Source organism: Engraulis encrasicolus, chromosome 11, assembly GCF_034702125.1.
Source record: "Engraulis encrasicolus isolate BLACKSEA-1 chromosome 11, IST_EnEncr_1.0, whole genome shotgun sequence".
Taxonomy (NCBI): domain Eukaryota; kingdom Metazoa; phylum Chordata; class Actinopteri; order Clupeiformes; family Engraulidae; genus Engraulis; species Engraulis encrasicolus.
In genome coordinates this window covers 25,793,098-25,810,906 of record NC_085867.1, presented here as the reverse complement: position 1 = coordinate 25,810,906, position 17,809 = coordinate 25,793,098, and the positions used below count along the sequence as shown (strand labels likewise).

At 44.5% G+C, this 17,809-nt stretch overlaps 1 protein-coding gene across 1 annotated transcript; it reads right to left on the bottom strand.

Moving 5' to 3' along the window:
• Positions 1-12,405: 12,405 nt before the first annotated feature.
• Positions 12,406-17,498, bottom strand: si:ch211-202f5.3 (uncharacterized). Its single transcript, XM_063211273.1, has 2 exons — positions 17,206-17,498; positions 12,406-15,552 (listed from the first exon to the last, which is right to left on the bottom strand). The coding sequence occupies exon 2, from the start codon at positions 15,152-15,154 to the stop codon at positions 14,852-14,854; it is 303 nt and encodes a 100-aa protein (XP_063067343.1). The 5' UTR covers positions 15,155-15,552; positions 17,206-17,498; the 3' UTR covers positions 12,406-14,851.
• Positions 17,499-17,809: the final 311 nt, after the last annotated feature.

The window sequence follows — 17,809 nt, the reverse complement described above, 5'->3', positions numbered from 1 at the left end:
CACACGGGCATGAATACGTAAGTTTGTGAGTGCGCGTGCGTGTGTGTGTGGTCACTCCACCTGTCTGAGAAGGTGAAAGGGGAGAGAGAGAGGCCCACATTGCTGTGTGGAGTGTAGAGGGAGAGGGAGTGTGTGTCTGTGTGTGTGTGTGTGTGTGTGTGTGTGTGTGTGTGTGTGTGTGTGTGTGGGGGGGGGGGGATCACCTTACACGCTGCACATAAAGGGCTCACCGCAACCCAATCTCCCACATCTAGAATCCACTTGTCATCAGCACCCGACAGCACAGGTAAGCACCCCCGTAGTGGGGTTGGTTCGATCCAAAACCCTGTACCAAGCCATTCGGCCTGTCTCACTGCTGAATTTAGGGGGTTCATTCAAAATTTATTTTAGACTCACTCAACTCTGTCCCATTGAGGGAAGTCCTAGTTTTCAATGACACAGAGGTTAGATTCGTATTCATTCATAGTATTCATAATGGTATTCTTTCATGTATTCATGTATTCAAACAGTAAAATAATACATTATATAAAAGACAGTATGTTCATCGAAATGTGGAAAATAAATCATAACCAAAATTGCAAGTTAGGCACGAAAAAAAACAGTCATACGATCATATGAGGAGGTTTGAGAGTACACATGGATATGTAAAGAAGTAAAAATGAATGGTCTGAGCAAGATATGACCCTGCCTTAAAGAACAAATAAGCAAAAAAGGACAACCAGCACTGAGTTATTATTGGTGACGAGTACACTGAATGATGCACACAATAAGTTTCAGTGTGCAGACAATGTGCACTTACTAACTACTAACTAACTAACTATCATTTGTGCTCTTTTGCCCTGTACCTCACCTTATAAGGTGGGATGTGCATGCATCGATTTCTCATTGTTTGATATACAATTTACAGGCTACTATAAGAAGTCACACGGCCCCTTATTCATTGGACAATTCTTTGGCTGTGGTGTGTCAGTACAGTAGTTGTACATCATTGCTGCTGCAGTACACCTGAGCAACCACATGGTGGCAGGTGGGCCCACAGTAACGAGACCCACCGTCACAGTTCAACAGAGCTATGATACGAAATTCATTTCAAAGGCAGGATATTGCCAGCTCTAGGCCAGGCATCTAATGTTACGCTCTCACACAAAACAGTGGCATTGTGCTCGAGACAGGCCTTTGAATGCATTCTAAGTACGGTTTGCCAGAAGCAGGAAAAAGCCTCTGAAGAGTCTGCCTTTTAGAGAGGTGCTCTATTATCGGGAAGATTAAGCCCCATTGTTGGGCAAAACCTGTTATGAACAATGCAGAGCGAGTCTCAGTTTCAGTGGACACACTGATAGAGCTGTGTTGAGCGTTGTTATCTGTGGTGATGCTACACAGGACAGAGGTCCACCACGCCCAGCTACTAAGCCTTAAGTAAACTGTGTCTTCTTCTCTCCCCTGCCTTTAGGCCTCGACGGCGCATGCTGCTACCCCTTACCACCCACAGAGAATTCATGCTATGTTATTGTATACCATATAGAAATACTGTATATGACTGCCTTTGTCCCCTGACTTTTGCCTGCGGCAACGACCCCTTACCTTACCACCCACCGAGAATATATAGCTACTGTATCTACAGTATGTAGACAGACTGTAACTATATACAGTATGCTGTATATTTAATGTATATTACAATCTCCTTCCCCAGCCTTTGGCCCACAGCACCTCTTGCCACCCAGAATACATACTACACAAAGACATATTGTAGGCCTATTTATTATATAGACATGCTGTATATCGACTGTAGTCTTCTCTCTCTTGAACTGATCCCCGATATGTAAGAGCACCCAACCAACTCTAAAACACTTTAGAGTTTACAGCCACCTGTGAGCTCTCCAGGTTTTTTTCCTCAAAAAAAAAAAACAATCCAACTGACCCCTGCTGTGGGCTGCTTTGCGACACCTGCGCTTCACTACTGACCAACCATGTTCTGTTTGTAGTTAATTACATGCACGTTTAGATGTGTTTATGCACCCACATGGCTTACCTGTCCCTTTAAATCCCTCAAGACACAGCCCCCTCATCAGTTTGTTGTCAACAGAATGGCAACAACCACATTGTAATGTGAAATGTAGAGCTTACGTAAATATATAGGACGTATATTATACCAATAGGCCTAAATGTACTTGTCAGCATGTGAATAGCCAAATGTGGAAGATATTTTGTGGTAGTGGCAAAAGAAATGGCTGTTGGGGTCAGAAATGACAGGAAAACCCCATAGGCTCTATCTTGATAGTTTCAGGAATGTGCAGGGAGATGGGCCTGTTGTATGAGAGTATTGGTAGCTATCATAGCTCCTTACCCCTGCCCTACCTCCACCCCAGCTACACAACATAGGCTACCTGGAGGTGAGGACCTGGGGGAATGCTTGGCAATATGAAAAAAAACATATATCGCGATATGGATTACTTTATATCACGGTAATGAGATATCTCATGATATACCACTTTTTTATATTAGCTGTAATAATGGATAAAAGCAGTTTATCACAATGGAGGAGAAAGGGCGCTGTAAACACTTTTCCTTTTTTTAAGATATGTATTTGGTCGGATCAAGCACAAGGCATTGACCCTTGCCTACAAAACCATCACAGGAACGGCCCCAGCTTATCTGAAGGACCTACTAACGCCTTATGTTACTGGAAGAGAACTGCGCTCATCCAGCACAAGCCGCCTGGCTCTGCCATCCAGTCGCTCTAGGTACTCCCAGTCAAGATTGTTCTCCGTTGTGGTACCCAAGTGGTGGAACAGTCTCCCAGAGGCAGCAAGACTAAGCACATCTCTTGCAGCCTTCAAGAAACAACTAAAGACATTCCTCTTTCGAGAGAATCTACTAGACTAATGCTTGAACTGGCCTTGCCCCAGGGCAGACTCCTGACATGATGTTTAGTTTAGTTTAGTTTGTGTGTGTGTGTGCTTGTGTGTGTGTGTGTACTCGTTATTTACTCTTTATGATTTAAAAAAAAAACAAAAACAAAAAAAACCTAACCCTCTTTGCAACTGCACTTGTTGTTCTGTATATCTCCTGTGCACTTTGTATTTGCTTGTGATGTTGGCTTGATTATGTCCTCTTTTGAAAGTCGCTTTGGTTATAAAGCGTCTGCCAAATGCAATGTAATGTAATGTAATGTAATGGTCTTTTAAGACTTTATTGATGATAGGACAGTGTGAGAGGTGGACAGGAAGTGAATGGGTAGAGAGATGGGGAGGGGTCGGCAAATGACCCGGGCCGGGAGTCGAATCCGGGTCGGCCACATGGCAGACGAGTGCCCTACCGGTTGGCCTCGGCAGGGCCACTGTAGACACTTTTCTATCATGATAACGATATGTATCGTCCTATCGCCCAGCCCTACCAGGGGGGACAGTGGCTACAGTATGTTCAGGTTCAGCCACCTCCGTTTCATTTCATGCAGCACTGGACACAGACAGAGACGACTGGAATATGCTGCCTCATGCTTCTTGGCTGAGGGGGTACGCTAGTTTATGGTACTGGCTGTCTAAGAGTTGGCTAAGTAGGCCGCAGGCCCCTTTTTTTATGCTGACGGGGCTGAAGCAGTCCTTGAGGACATTGTGGGATCTGATATGTACTGGAAATAAACATTAGTCAGAAATGATATAAAGTCATAAGTGATATAAATGACCAGCAATGGGATGCGTTCTCTGCTCTGTGCTGTCCTGTGCTGTGCTGTGCTGTGCTGTGATGCACTTTGCTTTGTTTTACTGTGCTGCGTGTGTTGTGCTGTGCTGTGCTGTGCTGCACTGTGCTGTGTTCTGTTGTTGCATGCTCCTCTCCTCTCCTCTCCTCTCCTCTCCTCTCCTCTCCTCTCCTCTCCTCTCCTCTCCTCTCCTCTCCTCTCCTCTGTGCCTCTCTGTCCTTCAGCCCACGGCTGAGGGAGAACAGAGCAGCGTGCTGGTGCATCCGCAGCCGCTATCGCAGGCCTAAAAATAGGGAGGGATTTTATGTAACATTACATAAGTCGAATAGAACTGGCTCCCACTCTGATTCAGGGGACTCTGTACCAGAAAGGGAAAAATCAGCAGTTTTTTTCCATAGATAATATGTCTTTTCTCAGGGGATGTACAGGGATGGTGCAGTGGCTGACTGGAGGTGCAGAACACACACCAGAAAAAGAGGTGCTGGCAACCAGTTAAACACTTGCAGGAGGAGAGAAGTGCTGCACACTCTTGAGTTGTTTAAGCAAGTTTTTAATGTGACAACGTTTCGGCTGAACGTTTGTCATATCAGGGAAGTAGTTGTTGCCTTTGGGTACAGGTCCAATATATAAATATAATCTTTTGTTTTCCCCCTCTTGACCATTTGAAGATTATAGAAGAAGCGCAACACTGCTACAATTACGGTCAAGGTTTTAAAGTGAAAGCTGACGTTTCGAGCGACTCTGATGAAGGTCTGACTGACCGAAACGTCAGCTTTCACATTAAAACCTTGACTGTATTTGAAGCAGTGTTGCACTTCTTCTATCATTTTCAAGTGACTTCCATTGAGATAGCTGCACCTGCAAACAAAGATTCAAAGTGTGCAGGCCACCTCCTCCAGTCCCCTCTGGACCATTCACAGTGACCTTTGACACTCCTGGACACCTTTTGGACGGTTTCACACTTTTTCAGCTTTGACTGTTTGGCTGTGTGTGTGTGTGTGTGTTTGTGTGTGTGTGTGTGTGTATGTGTGTGTGTGTGTGTGTGTGTGTGTGTGTGTGTGTGTGTGTGTGTGTGTGTGTGTGTGTGTGTGTGTGTGTGTGTGTGTGTGTGTGTGTGTGTGTGTGTGTGTGTGTGTGTGTGTGTGTGTGTGTGTGTGTGTCTGCGTGCGTGCATGCATGCATGCGTGTGTTAGTCTTAGTGTTATGGTTAATATATGTAATATCATATAGCCTATGTAATGTCTTGTGTGTTCTGTACTGGACACCTTAATTTCCCTTGGGATTAATACATGATACACTACTGTACTCTACTCTCTCTCTCTCTCTCTCTCTCTCTTTCTCTCTCTCTCTCTCTCTCTCTCTCTCTCTCTCTTTCTCTCTAATGGTTAGCTCTCTAGCTTATTCTCCTACCTCATGTTCATGAAATGCCTCCGTATGCCACTGGTAGGAGCTACAATCAGTCTTTCACTCATCTGTCACTGGTATTAGTGCATCATTGCCCACTGAGACATTGGAAATACTCTAAATGAATTGGTTACGAATCCTGGGAAATTGAATTGTTCCAGATAGCCGCCTGGCCTGAGTGACTGAGACGTGAAACTTTGCGCAGCATCACTTTGTGCCACGTAATGGGTAGTATGCTACCGCAGTCCCAGCCCAGGCTAGTGCTATGCAATGCATCCTCACCAGCATGCTACGGAGGGCTGTTTTGCATAGTTATCTGGGTGAACAAAAGCTTAACACACGTTACTACGTGGTAAATAAGACTGTCGTGTCATTTCATGGAGTCTTAGTTTCAGTTTATACTTTTCCTCAGATAGAGACTGTGCTTGAATTTTATCTTTAAGTTTTAATTTATACTCTAGATTGTCCTACAGCACGGGTTGGGAACCTTTTTCATTCAAGATGCCAATTCAAATTCCTCCAAGTGCCGTAAAAGTCATCCAAGGGCCGCACTATGAACACAAACCAGAATTTTCTCCTGCACTTTAGGTCTTTATTGAAGGCAGCCACATTTAAATTAAAACAGACCCCACCCTCTCTAGGTTCCCTGAAATATAACTTAATTGTATTGCTAATGTAATTTTAAGATTCCTTTACAAAACATGGCATATTTCCTTTGAAGCTGCATGCCATTAAAATTGTATCGAGGGCCGGATAAAACTGTAAATCATAAATGGCCCTCGAGGGTCACCCCACCCCTTTCCTACAGGTTGGAAGTGTAATTGTCACTTCTGCGAATTCGACTGATGGTCTCAAATGTAGTGCAGTATGTCCGTTGAGGGCAGCAAAAGTGCATTCAACTGCATGCTGTGACAAGTTGACAATGCAGCCGCTCACAGCTACGCTATATTGCCAAAAGTATTCGATATCCAGCCTTGACTCATACATGAACCTAAGAGCCATCCAGGGGTGTAGTGGCCGTGATATGCGGGGGTACTCAGTCCACCCACTTCTCCTGAGGTGAGATTTTAAAAAGAAAAATTCTGTCCGTCCGTGTTTGAATACAAAAAGGGGGTTGACATGATAAGTTGCCTTAGTAATTGTAATACAAATCGCGTACCCCCACTTTAAAAATCCCGACTACACCACTGGTGCCATCCCATTCGGAATCCATAGGGTTCAATATGATGTTGGTCCGGTCCACCTTTTGCTGCTATTACAGTCTCAACTCTTCGTGGAGGGCTGTCGACAAGTGGAGCGTGTTTATAGGGAATTCTTGATCATTTTTCCAAAAGTGCAAATTCCAGAACTGATCCATTCTTCTCTGGAACTTGTTGGACCCCAATAATTACTACTCCTGCCTCTATTGTGTATCACTCATATATTGTGACTTTTATATACTCTGATATACTGTATCCCTCTATATTGTATTACTATGGTACTGTATATTACTACTACCATATGTTATTATTCTACATCATGGCCTGTTTCAAAGTACATACAGTATTTCAATCAATCAAGAGTTTATTGTCATTGTCAAAAAGGCAACGGAATTGTGTTTTTGGGTACAATACTTAGTAGCAGCAAAAGCTAATAAAAAGTTTAGTACTTATTCTACATCATGGCCTGTTGCAAAGTACATACAGTATTTACCTACATGTTATGAATTTTGCATAATATATTCAACGTATGTAATCTCCTCCACTCTGTATTATATTATTATCCATATATTATTACAGTATAGCTATTGTATATTATATGCCCCACCTATGGCATGGCTCTGATCATGTTAGGAATTACAGGCATGTGGAAAATGTATTCAAGTGTTGTTGTTCACATAATCACAACAATAACAGCATTATGAAGGAGTGCCTTTTCCCATGCACCCCCATTCTCTCTCTCTCTCTCTCTCTCTCTCTCTCTCTCTCTCTCTCTCTCTCTCTCTCTCTCTCTCTCTCTCTCTCTCTCTCTCTCTCTCTCTCTGAGTGTTTAAACCAGGGGTGTCAAACTCATTTTGGTCCGGGGGCCGCATACAACCCATGTGGACCTCAAGCGGGCCGCATTACTAACATCATCGCAAAAAAAAAAAAAAAAACGTAAAGCAGTGGATTAGTGTTCAGTACTATCACGTTTTAAGTGTGTTGAATATGTAGAAAGCAATGCAATACTGATAATCCTATGCAAAATTTCCTTGACTTCATTCATTCATTGGCAACCGTCAATTAATTAAATATGGGACAGTTCATTTTGGCAGGGGGTCTGGGGGTGTACCCCCAGGAAAATTTTGTATTTCTTATATGTAATTTCCTGCATTTTCACGCATTCTAACATCCCGTTTCCAGTTTGAGCTTAATAGGAACCAATACAAATCCTATTATATTTATTATTTAATTACAACCAATACCAATACAATACGAATAAGAAGTATTAACATTTTATCTCTATATATGAGGTCTATAATATATGAGCTTTATGAAATGCCTGTTACAGTACAAATTCACTATTTATATTAGAAGTGTGATGTGCACTTTACTACATATATACAGTGTAACAGAGGGACCATTGGGTTAATGTCATGCAGGTTTCGATTTTGCCCCGACGGCCGTAATTGCGCATTTCGGTTATTTCATAAAAATAAAATAAAAAAAACTTTAAAAAAAAAAAAAAAAAATAAAAATAAAATATTTTTTTTTTTTTTTTTTTTAACATCCGGGCCGGATGGAACCCTCCCGCGGGCCGGATGCGGCCCGCGGGCCGTATGTTTGACACCCCTGGTTTAAACAGTCAGGAATGTCGTCCGTCTGCATGATTGTTCTGCAGTTAATGGCAGCACTGTGTGACGTCCTCATCGAGAGCCAGGTCTCTTAAGAGGCCTTTCCCAAACCTGGGCGTGAGATAGAGGCTGAGACTGAGAGTGCTTAGACAACACTACGCTACGGGAAAGTGCCTACAGATTAAACACACACACACTCACACTGCTATCAGCTTGTTCCGGCAAACTCTTGACAAATAATACTAATGCAGTAGTGTTTTTATTTATTTGTGTCAGTGTCTCATGGCAATGTTAGCCCATAGGCGGGTCATTAGGTGAGGTGAAATACCTGAAAGACTCTTTTGTGCCACGGCTATTTTTCCCCCCATGACGTAATGTTTACTCTGTCAACAAAGCATGTGGGTGTTTAGAAATGCCTGCCTCCCTTCACATACAACGAGAGAGAGAGAGAGAGAGAGAGAGAGAGAGAGAGAGAGAGAGAGAGAGAGAGAGAGAGAGAGAGAGAGAGAGAGAGAGAGAGAGAGATCTACCATATCAAAAAACCTCTCTCCTGCTCCAATGGTGTGCTTTAACCTCTATGCGTCCTGGAGAGGGCTCTTGTGTGGCCAACCGGTTCCCATGGCAACTAACCCCTTCCCTCCAAAATCACTTCAGCTCGCCTGAGCACCGAGACCCGGAGAGCCACATCAAGCGGCACGGACAAAAGACCAAAAGACACCGACACACACACCACAAAGTAGCAATTACATTATCCATTAGGAGGACAGCACTGGCAATGGGGCATCAGGACAAAGGAGGACTGTTTACTCTGTGTATTTGGGAATGCCAGGCTATTCGTTTGGATAAAAGAGAGGGAAGAGAAAGAGTTGCCATGTCATGAGGGTCAGGAGAGGAGAGGATATAGGATAGGATAGGGCATATAACGATTAACCTCAGTGGAGAGGAGAGGATATAGGGTAGGATAGGGCCTATAACTATTAACCTCAGTGGTTCTCAACCTTTTTTTTTAACAAAATGCCCCCTCTACCTCATCACAAGCCTGCCAATGACCCCTTATATTAAGAAAATACCCCCCCCCCCCCACCCCATTTGCAACTGAGCGCCCCCCCCCCTCAGCTGTCTTCTTCTTAACGCCCCCCACCCCCGAGGGCTCCATAACACCCCCGAGGGCTCCCTAATGCCCCCTAGGCATTTTCAGGTGAACAGTTTCTATCACGCAATCCAAAAGCCATAGCACCAGGTACATTTGGGTTTGTTACGGGTGAATTGCTTTTGTTGAACTATTTCAGGCTGCAGTTGAACATGCTGGATCCAAAAGCTGCGTATAGCACCAGAGGTGAGCTTGGGTTCATCACAGGTGATTTACTTTTGTTGAAACTATTTCAAGACTACGATTCAACAAGTCAAATCAAGTTCAGTCACATTTATTGTGTGCTCTTGTTTTGCTGTTTGTGTGTTCAGTCACAGGACAGTAATGACGGTGACATTTCATTGTCAGGTAGATAGAGACACACCCAATAAAAGAACACAGTATGGAGGCATTCTACTAGCCTGGGCGAAAGCCGACTGTTGACTCCATCAAACAGTCTGGGGAAAGCTAAGAGGACTCCGTCTCCATGGAGGGTGGGAGATGGTCTAACCTTACTCTGCCATTTAAATTCAGCGGAGTTCCGAATTCAAATGTAACCCCTTATTGTGCTTTATTAGCATGATTGTTACAATATACAGTATATCACGAAAGTGAATACACCCCTCACAGTTTTGCAGATGTTTGAGTATATCTTTTCATAGGAAAGCATTACAGAAATGTAACTTTGACATAATGATTAGTGACCTTTTAACAACATATTTAACCGCTTAAATTTCTTGTTCACTCAGAAAAAAACAAAATACAGCCATTAATGTTTGAACATGTACTCACAAAAGTGAGTACACCCCAGATTAAAATCCGGTAGAGAAGGGGCTATGTTGGCTCGAATCGTCTCGAAATGAAACGAAATGAAAAGGGATGACAAGGGAGGTCATCAGTGTGCGTTTCAACCTTTCTTTGCATTGAACTTTTACATTTTGAGTCTGCATTTGGCTTAAATGGATTGGTGTGAGATTTGAATGCAATCCTATGGAGAATATCATGATCTGCTTCAGTAGTCACAGTGCATGTTGACATGTATGTTTCTTTTAGGTGTATTTCAGATTGCCAATGTTGACAGCATTCATGCATCCCCAACCCATGTCAGTCCCACTACCATGCTTGGCTTATGAGAGGATACACCATTTTTGTACAACTCACTTGTTTACCACCACACATGCTTGACACCATCTAAAGCAAATTTGTTTATCTTGGTCTCAAGAGAGATGAACAGACCAAGGATATGGATCACTGGAACCATGTTGTGTGATCTGAAGAGACCAAGATAAACAAATTTGCTTTAGATGGTGTCAAGCATGTGTGGTGGTAAACAAGTGAGTTGTACAAAAAAGGTGTATCCTCTCATAAGCCAAGCATGGTAGTGGGACTGACATGGTTTGGGGATGCATGAATGCTGTCAACATTGGCAATCTGAAATACACCTAAAAGAAACATGCATGTCAACATGCACTGTGACTACTGAAGCAGATCATGATATTCTCCATAGGATTGCATTCAAATCTCACACCAATCTATTTAAGCCAGATGCAGACTCAAAATGTAAAAGTTCAATGCAAAGAAATGTTGAAACCCACACTGATGACCTCCCTTGTCATCCCTTTTCATTTCGTTTCATTTCGAGACGATTCGAGCCAACATAGCCCCTTCTCTACCGGATTTTAATCTGGGGTGTACTCACTTTTGTGAGTACATGTTCAAACATTAATGGCTGTATTTTGTTTTTTTCTGAGTGAACAAGAAATTTAAGCGGTTAAATATGTTGTTAAAAGGTCACTAATCATTGTGTCAAAGTTACATTTCTGTAATGCTTTCCTATGAAAAGATATACTCAAAAATCTGCAAAACTGTGAGGGGTGTATTCACTTTCGTGATATACTGTAGTGTCGCAAAAGCATACAAATAACAAAACAAAAGTGTGAATAGTTACCTTAACCAATCAGTAATGGACTTCGCGGGTGAGTCTGCGTCACCACGCTCAACTAATTGCTGATTGGCCAAACAGTGAGCGAACCGAGCTAGGAGGGTTTCGCCAGACTAGGTGTGGAGCCAAAATCTTTGGGTGGAGTACATAGGATGGCGTCGTCAGGCTAGTATTCTACTTCAAGTGGCCATGAGTCAAAATATATATTTGGGCTGATCGGCTGATGCTGACTAACTGTTAGATTATTTGTGCCTTTTTAGATAATTATGTAGGCCTATATCTGTATGTGACACACAGACACATGCTGTGCACACACCCTTACATCTATTGTACATTCAGAGTCAACAAAATATGTCACTTAGAAATATGGTCAAACTTAACTTCAGTTATGGCTGCTGTTTACCTTGCCAAGGATTCCAAAGGCGCACTGCTTCATTAAAGGACTTTAATATGATGGGCTGACACGTTGCAAACAAGTGTCTTCAGAGTGTAAATAAGTATAATGGTATAAATACGTATTGAGAAATATAGCCTACATATTAGCTGGCTAGCCGTGGGAAAACTGTGCCCATATCAGTAGATCTCTCTCTCTTACCCCCTGTCTGTCTGTCTGTCTGTCTGTCTGTCTGTCTGTCTGTCTGTCTGTCTGTCTGTCTGTCTGTCTGTCTGTCTGTCTGTCTGTCTGTCTGTCTGTCTCTCTCTTTCGCTCTCTCTCTCTCTCTCTCTCTCTCTCTCTCTCTCTCTCTCTCTCTCTCTCTCTCTCTCTCTCTCTCTCTCTCTCTCTCTTTCTCTCACACACACACACCAAAAAAAAACGTAGATATGCTGTAAATTCACCACCAAGTGTTCCGTGACATGATTGACCAAGCCAGCACACGGTTCATGCCCTTGTGGACCTGAATGACTTAAGTGGAGATTTGATTCCTAAAAACAAGGAAACTGTCCACAGGCCACAATAAAACATGAGTGAAACTCAACCCCTTTCTGCTCTGCGTCCAGACTCACCAGACGAGATGAAGAATGTCAACGCAGCACTGCAGTTTGTCTTTTTTTAAACCGGTTTTGCCACCCATGTGCCTGACTTGACTGACTGACTGACTGACTGCAGTCTCTGGCCTCACACAGGTGGAGAGACACACACCACACACAGGCAGAAACGCATGCACACACACACGCACGCACGCACGCACGCACGCACACACACACACACACACACACACACAGACACACACACACAGACACACACACACAACACACACTCACAGACACACCACACACACACACACACACACACACACACACACACACACACACACACACACACACACACACACACACACACACACACACACACACACACAGAAACACGCTTGCACACACACGCACGCACGCACCCACATTGCACACACATGCACACACAGAGTCATACGTGAGCAGTACTCTTAAGAAATCCATAGCAATGAATGGAACAATCGGTTTCAGAAGATAATTATAGTATTCAGCTTTAAGCATGCACTGTAGAATAGCACTAACTACAGTCTCTACTTGGGATTGTATTGTGTCAAAGCTATTCAATTTATTATATCAACATGTGAACAACATTGTAATTACATTGCGCTCTAATGTTATATACTCATGTCCAAATACAATCATGAATGCCCCAGTCAAAGTGGAACTCCAGGTGTGTCAGACACAGGTAGGTTTGGCTCGCTGACCAAGGTGTGATAGCAGAAAGCTAGTCAGAGTCTTTTACGTAAAGAGTGATATGACTAAGTCATATGCAGCAATGGAGGCCTTTTGACTTTGCGATACAACATGACACAACTGGAGTTTGTCTTGGTGTTACGTAGTTCAGATTCTATTGGGGGTACCAGAGTCAACACAGTCCATATGGCAGTTACAGCCTAGTAGTCATCGAAGCCAAACTGTGAGAAACTTGAAGATCCTCACGCCATTGTTCCTCTTCAGAAAAAAAGGCAATCTTTGATCTTGAATTGAAATATCATCGAGCCCCTAAGGCAGGCAAGCTGCTAACGAATTTCACTCTGTTCCCAATCACATCCTGTGCTGTGTGAATGATGGATGAGAGTCTTCACTGACAGCAGCAGCCAGATAGTCAGTCGTGTCTGTGTGCCCTCTCAGGAGAGCTTGTCGTCATCCTTTTAAGGACAAGGGAATGCAGCGGCCCGCAGACGATCTCTGGTCTCAGGGCGGATGTATGTACGTACGTATGTGACATGTGGATTGCTTGGTTTCAATGGCTGACAGAGAGGTGTGGTCCAGAGGTGACAGAGGGAGTTGGGGAGAGTGGGGGGAGTGGGAGGGGGAGGGGGGTACGAGACAAGCTCCCTCCCATCCATCAAGATACACCCAGAAACCACCAGGCTTTAAAAATTCCTTCATTCTTCACCTCTAACCTTAAAAGGCAGTCAAAAGCGCTTGTGCATGAAAAAAAAACAGATACCGTCATTCATTCAATCATTCATTCATTCATTCATCTCTCTAGGTCGTCCTCAGACGAGCCTTCCATCGTTGCTTCCAGTCATCCCGATTCTCCATACATCTTTTCAGTTCACTGTTTCATTCATTCATTCATTCATTCATTCATTCATACATTCATTCATTCATAAGTCATGGTTTTCCAGAGAATAATATGGCCCCAATGTCAACAGGATTTGTGTTTATGGCCTCAATGGAAGACAGACCTTGACAGGCTTGTGTCATCGGAAAGTACTGCAGTTCCCTATTCACACACTAATAAATTAACACTCACAACATGGTAAAAATGGCAAGGTTCTTCGCTTGAGTATAGGCACAAAAGGTCCTTTTAGGTCCTTCAATCAAGCGTAACACAACACCCTTGCCAAGTATGATACTATCATACTGTAAAAAAAATGCATTGTACTCTTGGACAACAAGGACTTGGCTTGGAATACAAGTCAACAGAACAAAACATGATGCTGGGGCACAGTATTCAGCCGTACTCAACGTAACAAATGCAGGTTTTTTTTGCTACAGTGTCAATGCAGGCTTCAGGCCTTTGGCATTAGGCTTTGTCATCCAGAGAGAGAGAGGTGGGGGGGGAGAGAGAGAGAGAGAGAGAGAGAGAGAGAGAGAGAGAGAGAGAGAGAGAGAGAGAGAGAGAGAGAGAGAGAGAGAGAATGAATAAGAGAGCGAGTGGGAGTGGGATATGTGCTTTTGGTCTGCACCTGGCCTTGGTAAGGTGGGTTACTATTTTGAAGACTTTCAAATTTCGCCAGAATAGTGCCTCTGTCCAAGCCTCTCTCTCTCTCTCTCTCTCTCGGGTCCTCCAAAGGTCACCCTCACTCGACATTTCGCCTCAATGGATCCTTCTTCATAGCCCATTGATCCGAGACGTTACGATTAAAGAAAACAAAGAAGTTTGGATGCAGGGAAGCTGCAACTGGGAGCTAATTGGGGCAGAATTGGTATATCATTCCATTGTATGTACAGTATAGGGATGACTTCGTCCTCGACCCAACCAAAGTTGTCAGCAGGCCTGCTTGGAGGTGCAGGCTTTAACCAGCATCCTCAGGTCTCAGCATCCTCAGGGCCCTTCTGTACAATAGGTTGGCTATCCATCCATCCAGTGTGAGATTTATAAGGGGGGGTGGAGGGGAGGTGGGATGACAAAAAAACCTTTCTGGTTTTGATATCTCCATTTCTTCTACATGGTTTTATTCTCGGTGTAAAGTAAATGTATTGATATTGCCTAAAAAAATCTGAAAACAAAAATCCTTTCTGTTTCATCGAGAATAATTATTCATTAGTTATTCCTCTCTCAAACGTTTTGAAAAGTTTCAGGTTCAGGATTTTCTTCTACTATCAAGCCTGTGTCTGTCCACTTCACTTCCGTCGGCAGCGGCGGCAGCAGGCGTAGCAGCGGCCCACCTGCTCCTCGTCCTCCTTGATGGTGTACCCGCCCTCGGACCCGGCCCCGGTGCCGTTGGCGGCCCCTCCTCCGTAGGGCGGCGGGTTCTGCCCTCCGTTCTTGCCCTCCGCGCCGTAGGCGTCGTACGGGTTGGAGCTGGTGCCGTCCAGGGCCATGGGGTTGATGATCACGGTGCTGTTGTCGTCGCCGGTGCGCAGCTGGGCGCGCGGGATGGTCACGCTCCCGTACGGGTTCTCCAGAGAGATGTTCATGCTCATGGTGGCGGAGGGGTGGTGGTGCTGGTGGTGTAGGTGTTGGTGGTGGCGGAGGAGGGCTAGTAGTGATGGTGTTGGACGGTGCCGGGGTGAAGGAGCTTTGAAAATGCTCTAAGCAGGAGTTTCTGTGTTGGTGATTGGTGGTTGGTGACGCTGGGTGGTTGGATGATGTTGATGGTTCAGGGATGGTTGTTGGGTGGGGACGTTTGATGTTCTTGTTTTGTTGCTTTTGTTGGCGTGCTTGATGAGGTCTTTGGAGTTTCCCCCGGCCCGTCTGCCTCTCTCTGACTCAGCCCAAAAGTCTTAGTCTTACAGTCCAGTCAGACGTTTGAATCTCCTGCTGAAGGGTTGGGAGTTGGTGGTGTTGATTTGGTGTTGTGTGTACTTCTATGTAATGAGCCCTGTGAACACAACATGACAGCACATTGTAAATATGATTTTGGAAGTGTGGGCTCTTCACTGATCCCATGATAGAGGAGGCTGCTCACTAGGTGTAGACCCATAATGTACACCGTTCCACCAGGGGAACGCTGTGATGGTCGTTGAAAAGTTAAGTACCATAGTAGGCCTACTACACTACTACATAACTCAGGAAATTTAGTAATGCCCTATGACTTGGTCATTGCTATTCTGAGAACAGCCAATTTGTCTTAAATGGACAACCTCCAAAAAAGTGTACTTAATTGTTTAACAAACGGCAACATTTCTACAGTATTCACTCGTGGGATCTTCCTCAGTCAATGAGAATTATGATTTTTGGACGTTTTTTTATCACATGACCTACAGGGCACCTGGCTGAAAATCTGCACGCCCCTGTAAGGCGACAAGTGGCGTGACGTGCTCCTAGACGCTCTGGCTAAGTCTAATGTTACGTCATGTTATAAAAGTCATCCAAGACCATTGCTCTCATTGCCTTCCAACGATCCCACCAGTGGATCGAAACGTTGATGTTGAAAGGTAAAGTGAATCATTTTTGGAGATTATACCCTGTGTGCTGACCACTCCCAAACTATAAACTACACTTGTGTGACATCTGGATTACTACTTTTGTGGAGGTGCCCTCTGCACCCCAACTTTCGAACCCCTCCTTCACTGATCACCCCCGTAAAGGTAGATCAAGGAGAATACTCAGCAATTGTTCTGGAGACTGTCAGCCCACCCACACACAGCAATTGAGAACACACAAAACTGAATGTAGTATGACACATGGAAACATAAAATGGCAGAGGATTACACTGGGAGGATTACAACAAACACAACCACAAAGCAAGAGCAAATTGTAGTCATATCTTTTTTACATAGAAATTTACTCTGCTCTGATTGAAAATAATCTGCGCGTGCCTGTGCTCTCTGTCTGAATAGGGCCAAGCCTGATTTTACCATCATTAATCTCACAGCTGTTAGCGCAAGTAGGTTTACCACATGCTCATTTTCATTCCATGAGCTAAGTCACTTCTTTTCCCACCTCTGTCGCCTTTCAACAATTACACAAATGAGGAATTTAGTGAGAGCACAGTTTGACAGTTTTGTGCGTGCCGTGGGAGGTTCACAGAAATGAAAATGACATATGTTCTAATGTTCTACACATTACACAGGAACGGTGCACCTGAGTGGCCCTGCCATGGCCAACCGGTAGGACACTCATCTACCATGCGGCCGACCCGGGTTCGACTCCCGGCCCGGGTCATTTGCCGACCCCTCCCCATCTCTCTCCCCATTCGCTTCCTGTCCATCTATCATACTATCCTGTCATCAATAAAGTCAAAAAAAGACCAAAATATATATTTTTTTTTAAAAAAAGGAACGGTTCACCGGTTACCCCTGTTCCCCTGTTCACATTGACATGGAATATTACGTCATGAGTGCTTTTTTTCCCCATACACAGACTAATCCCATCCCATAAACCCATACATCTCTCATCAATAGGGATTAAGCAATGGCATTTTAGCACACTACAAAACTGGGACTTAACCAGTGTGTGGGGACTCTAAGCCCAACAAATTTAGAAAGGCTTACACTAATTCTCTCCAAACAATCTCTGAATTTGGACTCACCTGCGGGGCTGTGGTTTTGAAGTTAGGTGCAACTTGAACAGGCAACACCTGTCAGCAGTGCTCCATAAGGGGCTAAGTCCTGATCCTGGGAGTTTGTCCTGCGCGTGAAGGAGAGAGATAGAGAGAGAGGGAGTCCTCCAGACTTGCCTCTTATCAGTAGAATTCCAAAAAGGTGATTGGTCACTCCTCTACCTGTGCTCTACCTGTACCTGTACCTGCGACTGTGTTTGACCGAAACGCACCTGGACTCAGTTGACTTCCACCGATGACTGGGTGAGAGTTTGTGAAGTAGGCAGGTGTGAGAGTCGGCAGGTGAAACAGAGAAAGCGAGAAAAGGGAGGGAGGGAGGTAGGGACGGGAGCGACAGAGCAGGTAGAACAGAAAGAGGGAGGGGCAGGTGGGGGAGAGAGATGGAGAGGGCAGGTAAAACAGAGAGAGAGAGAGAATGAGAGAGAGGGAGAGGGAGTGTTTAGCTCCTCCCTGCCCCGTGGCACTGCTCCGTCTATGGGTGCCGTCGGCAGGTATGTGTACGTGTGGTGGGAGTGGAGCCTTGGGCAGGTGTGTGTGTGCGTGCGTGCGTGCGTGCGTGCGTGTGCTGTAGTGG

Excerpts from the sequence above, each read along its gene's own strand:
- si:ch211-202f5.3 (XM_063211273.1), bottom strand. The coding sequence starts at position 15,154 with ATGAGCATGAACATCTCTCTGGAGAACCCGTACGGGAGCGTGACCATC.